This window comes from Lolium rigidum, chromosome 3 (assembly GCF_022539505.1).
Source record: "Lolium rigidum isolate FL_2022 chromosome 3, APGP_CSIRO_Lrig_0.1, whole genome shotgun sequence".
Lineage (NCBI taxonomy): Eukaryota > Viridiplantae > Streptophyta > Magnoliopsida > Poales > Poaceae > Lolium > Lolium rigidum.
Window position 1 is genome coordinate 296,193,928 of NC_061510.1, and position 6,498 is coordinate 296,200,425.

At 42.0% G+C, this 6,498-nt stretch overlaps 1 protein-coding gene across 4 annotated transcripts; it reads left to right on the plus strand.

Moving 5' to 3' along the window:
- The first annotated feature begins 1,637 nt into the window (after window positions 1-1,637).
- On the plus strand, window positions 1,638-6,145 carry LOC124703585 (probable alkaline/neutral invertase F). 4 transcript variants are annotated; one of them, XM_047235795.1, is made up of 5 exons: window positions 1,638-1,851; window positions 2,918-3,331; window positions 3,742-4,173; window positions 4,835-5,393; window positions 5,850-6,145. In XM_047235795.1, the coding sequence occupies exons 2-5, from the start codon at window positions 2,954-2,956 to the stop codon at window positions 6,143-6,145; spliced, it is 1,665 nt and encodes a 554-aa protein (XP_047091751.1). In that variant the 5' UTR covers window positions 1,638-1,851; window positions 2,918-2,953. The 4 variants fall into 4 exon arrangements, with proteins under 4 accessions (XP_047091751.1, XP_047091754.1, XP_047091753.1 ...); XM_047235798.1 differs by lacking the exon at window positions 1,638-1,851 and adding an exon at window positions 2,461-2,685; XM_047235797.1 differs by lacking the exon at window positions 1,638-1,851 and adding an exon at window positions 2,461-2,664.
- Window positions 6,146-6,498: the final 353 nt, after the last annotated feature.

Sequence of the window (6,498 nt, forward strand, 5' to 3'; positions counted from 1 at the left end):
TGTATGCGATGATCTTGCCGGAGATTGAACAATCTCACCTTGTGTCATCGGCCTATGTTCCCACCACACATACCATGTCGTCGTTGCCAGAAGGCATGGCCTTATTTTCTTTGGAACATGCTAGTGTTCACCCCGAGGATTGATCCTCCGGGTTGTTCCAACTCGCAAGCCCACACGACTTCCTAATTTCTCCTCCTCTTCTTTTATCCTATCTCTCCCAAAGCCAGCAGTCGCACCATCTATCTCTAGCGGCCCTTTATCGTCCATCTCTGGTGATACCGCTCTTCTATCCATCCCCAATCTCCTCCGTGCATGTTCCTCACCAATCCTTGCAGCCGACACCTTCCCGTTCTGCTACCATGGACTGCCTCAGGGTGGTCTCGAGTTATAGATTGAAATTGATGACTTCCTCCTACATAACTCAAGGGAAACAAAGGGGTACTATGGGGGTGAGCCTATGGTGACTAGATCTAGCGCCAAGGGGGTACTGGCGAGCCCCATCCAGCGATATTGGCGCTCTAGCACAATGTTAGTTTTCATGGATTTTTATTGATGCATGAGTGTTTCTTTAATGCTTTAAACTTGTGTGCATTTTACTGCAAACATAAAGCCACGATTTTAGCCACCTCGTGCAAATCTTGTGTTTTCACGAATAGCTGCAAACATTGCCCTCTCATGTTGCATATAGGTGTTAATTTTTTCGAGGATTTGGCCTCGAATATGTGGATTTTCTACGACTAGTGGGATTTTATGCATACTCGTATTTTTTTTTGCTACGTTGGTGTTTTTGAAAAGTTGTGATATTTTTCGTACATTTAGCTCACCACAAAAAATGTTGCGGTGATGCTGCAATATCATAAAACTTTTGCTATATGGGTGGTGGGTATATTGCAATGATCAGATGGACGTTATTTCGTGTTTTATGAAGATCATACGGCTCGGGAGGCTGAGGATTTTTCCTAGATCTATACCGTGGAAGACAAAGCCAACATTTACCTTTTTTGAGTAATAAATAAATGCATTCGATGTTCTAGAAGTATGTGGCATACCGACTGAATGTGCAATAGGATCATTAGGCTATCCATACCAATAACATGCACATTCTTTGCTGAAAGCTCATCTCCATAGGATCTAGCAATTTAGGGATGAGTCCACGTTAGGTAGTGTGAAGAAAATGCGTTTTTTTTTTCTTTTTTTCAATATTTTCTTGAGATGATTTCTTTCAAAAAAGAAGTATGCTCACCATCCTTTTGCATTTAAATCCTGAAATAATGACCACCACCATCCTCTGCTTATCCACTTTGCAACGTCAGATTTTCTTGGCCACTTTTGCACCTAAAAAAGGATCTCATTGGTCATATATCAGGTTAGCAGCCACCCTCCACCAATAATGCTCCTTAATCTAAGACGGTGTAGTAATTGCTAAGGCAATTAATCAGCTTTTCATCAAGATCTTGAAAAAAAGAGGCAAATCTACATTATCTCCAAATCCTCTTATCCGTAACAAACAAACAAAATATCTTATACATTACCCGGAAACAAATTCAACAAAATCATACCATTCCATCCACGTTGCAGATAATATACTCGTAAGAAAAACAAACACCAAAAAGGAAAGGAAAAAGACAAGCCGAAGCAACAACAACGGGCAGGGGATCACCGGCGAGATTTCGAAGCTGCGGCAGCAGCAGGAGAAAAAGGAAGGTCGACGCTCATTTCGCGCCCTCCCTATAAATACACCCAGCTCCGGCTCCCAACATGCCGTCTCCTCCCCGCGCCCGCGCACTCCACCCCCACTCCGCCGCCTCCTCCTCCGTCTGCCCGATCCGGCGCCGCGTCCATTCCCCCACGGTGCGTCCTTCCCGGCGATTCCTCTGTTTTTCTTTCCCGCCATCGATTTCCTGCTTTCTTGTGTTTTCTTGGTGGACGGATCAGGGTCCGGTAGGATTCTGATAGATGTAGCTGACTGCCGGGCATGGATCTGGATCGCCGCTGTTAGTGGTTCGAGGTTTCGGTTTTAGTTGCGTGCGTGATGGATTCTGCAATGGATTGCGATAGTGCGCTCGAGTCTAACTGCTGATTCCCGAGTTGGAGCTGATTTTCCGCGTCAATTCAATTCTGCTATGGTCTCCCTCCGTAGAAGAAAAACCCGTTTCGCTCTCCTGGAATAGTCGGGCTTTTCAGATTCAAGGAAACAAACTTGGATTACGAAAGATATATGGTTACAGAGCTTTCCAAATCGTACCGGTCATTGTCATAGTAGACGGCGGCCGAATAAATTTCTTGGACTTGTTGAGCTTTCCAGCTGACGGTGTCTCCATTTTTTTCTTGTGCACGAGCCATTCATTCCTCTAGATTCAGATCCAGCCTCTTGGTTGGTTATTGTGTCGGTCGCCCTAGTTGTTTGGGTCAGCGCTCTCCTAAGCGGGCTCTGATTTCATCGCAGTCTGGTGGCTGCGGGTGCTGTTTGATCCTATAGTAGTAGTACTGTAATACTTTGCTGCTGCCCAGTGCACTGATTCTTCATTGCAGCTGACCAGTGATTGCCCCGATATATAGTTGGGGAACAGACGCGTAATGCCCTGTGAGTTATTATTCTTCAGCAACTTTGCTGCACACTTGCACTTTGGTTGGCTCATCAAGCGGTCAGAGCACTTCGGATTTGTGAGAAATTTCGACCCCATCGTTAGTGAATACTTGTATCTTGCTGATTGATTCTTGGCCAACTATTACTATTTGCTACTATTCGTATATGCAAAGTTTTCTTTTATCCACACCTAGTTGCTGCAGGTAGTATAGTTTTTTGTAAACTTTGTTTTACCTTTCGGTGATAATTTAACTTATTTTATAATGCAAAAGAAAACTTTCTGCAATTAACCATTGTTTGAACCTGAACTGATGTTAAATTTTCTTGTAGGAGCTTAACTGAAACAGTTGACCAAAACGTGGAATCATGAAGAGAGTCTCATCGCATGTCTCCATTGCGTCAGAGGCTGAGATCAATCTCGATCTCTCACGGTTACTAATTGACAAGCCAAGGTACACGTTGGAGCGGAAGAGGTCATTTGATGAGCAGTCATGGAGCGAGCTCACCCACACCCATCGGCAAAACGATGGCTTTGATAGTGTACTGCAGTCACCTGCATTCCGCACTGGGTTTGACTCACCGTTCTCAATGGGAACACACTTTGGTGAGCCAAGTGGGCCACACCCCCTTGTGAATGAAGCATGGGAGGCACTCAGGAAATCTGTAGTGTATTTTCGGGGCCAACCAGTTGGTACAATTGCTGCGGTAGATCATGCATCTGAAGAAGTGCTCAATTATGATCAGGTAAAACCCCCTTTCCCATATCTGAACACAGTTCATCCTTTTTCGTTTCTACTAGATTCTGATATTTAGATGTATCTATATCAGTAATTTAGCACATCCAGTTGCCTTGTAATTTCCTTCATTCCATCTGCTGTATGTATAATAGCGATAACACTACATTATTATGTGGCCTTTTGCGGACACTATCTGTTATAAACTTATGAAGCAGAAGGTGTTCACTTGGTCCCTGTATTATCAGAGATTAATTGGTGAAATTTTGCATTGGAATTTGTTTTTCATGGGCTGTATGGCTTCGGATACTCTGTTTGCTTCATAGTCATTGTTCTCTTGCATTTTCATTTATATTACTTTTTCTTAAATAACCAATATCTGATGCTGTACTATTATTGATTTTATCCTTGCAATGGTAGGTTTTCGTCCGGGATTTTGTTCCTAGTGCATTAGCTTTTCTAATGAATAACGAGCCCGAAATAGTGAAGAACTTTCTGTTGAAAACTCTCCACTTGCAAAGCTCAGAAAAAATGGTAGACCGGTTCAAGCTTGGAGCAGGAGCAATGCCTGCAAGTTTCAAGGTGGACCGTAATAAAAGCAGAAACACTGAAACATTAGTTGCAGATTTTGGTGAGAGCGCGATTGGCAGGGTGGCACCAGTGGATTCTGGATTTTGGTGGATTATTCTGCTCCGGGCATATACAAAGTATACTGGAGATGCTAGTTTGTCAGAATCTCCTGATTGTCAGAAGTGCATGAGACTGATACTGAATCTCTGCTTATCTGAGGGATTCGATACTTTCCCAACTCTGCTCTGCACAGATGGGTGCTCAATGATCGATCGTCGAATGGTACGTGCATTTCAATTATATTTATTTATATCCAGAATTATATACACTTAAGTTCTAGCACAATTCAGTTGAGGCAGTAACAGAACAAGACTGGCTATCATTTTCTTGTACAACCGAAATGAGCATTTATTTATTTTACGTAAACAGATAACTTTGTTTAAAAAGACATTTACAGATAGACAGCACACTCTGACTGGGTGGTATTGCAGAGTTACAGATTTTGAATATTAGGTTTCCCTTTATTTTTATTATTGTCGTATGGAACCATTAATTAGCAAAGATTATGCAAGACAGCAAGAGGGTGACATCTTCTAAAGATAATGGTGTATGTGTTAATTTATTTATCTTTAAGACAGGGCATGTGAGATACAACTTTTCATTAGTAGGAAGTTCAATTATTTTTAGGACAATTAAGAAAATACAATACTTGCAAAAGGTGATTTGTATTCTAAAATATAATCCTAAAAGTTTTAGTGTTGCTTGTTTGACTTTTGAGTTGCAAAATTGCAATAATATTTCTAAAAGGCAAACAATATTCTGAAATATATAATAGTTTCCTGTTGCTTGCTTGAATTTTGATTAACAACTTCAATTTGATTTGGAAGTGAATATCCCTATCTTTACATGACTGTAATGCTACAAATGCAATCTATATTTTCAGGGTATATATGGTTATCCTATTGAGATCCAAGCTCTGTTCTACATGGCATTAAGATGTGCTCTCCAAATGCTTAAGCCAGATGGTGAAGGGAAGGACTTCATTGAGAAGATAGGGAAACGGCTGCATGCATTAACCTACCACATGAGAAACTACTTCTGGCTGGACTTCCCACATCTAAACAATATCTATAGATACAAAACAGAGGAGTACTCCCACACTGCTGTGAATAAATTCAATGTCATCCCAGATTCAATCCCTGATTGGGTGTTTGATTTCATGCCATGCCGGGGAGGCTACTTTCTTGGCAACGTCAGCCCTGCCATGATGGACTTCAGGTGGTTTGCTCTTGGAAACTGTATTGCCATTATATCATCTCTGGCTACTCCTGAGCAGTCATCAGCAATAATGGATCTGATCGAGGAGAGGTGGGATGAACTAGTGGGCGAGGTGCCTCTGAAGATTTGCTATCCTGCAATTGAGAACCATGAGTGGAGAATAATTACTGGCTGCGACCCCAAGAATACCCGGTGGAGTTATCATAATGGAGGATCATGGCCAGGTAATTTACTCTTTGCTAGTGTCTAGATTATTTTAGCGTGCATTCTATACTGCAATGTATTCTTTGATTGGTTCTCCAAAAACAGTATCCTTGATTGGTAAATCTTCTAGTATGTGAAGAGAAATTATTTTTCATGAGCGAAGAATACAAGTTTAATAATGATGATAATAAAATAGTATTAATAATAATAAACGGTTAGAAAAACTTGATTCTGAAGCTACAGAAGGCATCTACAGTTTTTGTCAGAATAATCATGATTCTCATATTCTGCAAAGCTCGTAAGTCGTAACCTGTGTTCTTCTGATTACTTGGGCAATGTCTGTCACTGCTTCCTTCCACTTGAGGAGTAGAGACGTAGCTCTGTTTGTTCAACCGTTCTTTTAGTCACACACGGAAAACAATCTTTGGATGCCTGAAAGGCTACGAATTTTAACATTCTCACATGTCCATCTGTAGTTCTTCTGTGGCTGCTGACTGCAGCCTGTATCAAGACCGGGCGGCCACAAATGGCGAAGCGCGCCATCGAGCTTTCCGAGGCTAGGCTTCTGAAGGATGGCTGGCCCGAGTACTATGACGGCAAGCTGGGAAAGTTTGTAGGTAAGCAGGCCAGGAAGTTCCAAACATGGTCCATTGCAGGCTACCTGGTAGCCCGGATGATGCTGGAGGACCCGTCAACGCTCATGATGATCTTCATGGAGGAAGACCGGCCTGTGAAGCCGACAATGAGGCGGTCGGCGTCGTGGAATGCCTGAAAGGCTGGGTGATTGTTTCTTAAGATATTTCTTTTACTTCAATGGTTGGTTCGGCAGAAAAAAGGTCCGGACTTGGTTGTAATTGAACTCTGTCAGTTAGGACAGAAGTGTATACGGCAGATGATCGATCCTAGAAGCTACACTGCATTTTCTTACTGTCAAACCTTTGATTTTGCTATTAAACCAGCAAGCGAAGATTCTACTTTGGTGATACCTCAAATCGATTTAAACATTTTCAACAAGTGGCATCTTTGTTAGTTGCATAACTAGCACATGAGTAACAACAGAATAAAGAGAAGACATCTCATTACAGCCTATCTGATTCGTAAATCATAATCCTTGAAGTGGGGATA

Bases quoted from the DNA above. Each gene is read 5' to 3' on its own strand.
- LOC124703585 (XM_047235795.1), top strand. From the start codon at position 2,954: ATGAAGAGAGTCTCATCGCATGTCTCCATTGCGTCAGAGGCTGAGATC. The intron at 3,332-3,741 runs GTAAAACCCCCT...TTGCAATGGTAG, and splicing joins AAGTGCTCAATTATGATCAG to GTTTTCGTCCGGGATTTTGT. The intron at 4,174-4,834 runs GTACGTGCATTT...CTATATTTTCAG, and splicing joins CAATGATCGATCGTCGAATG to GGTATATATGGTTATCCTAT.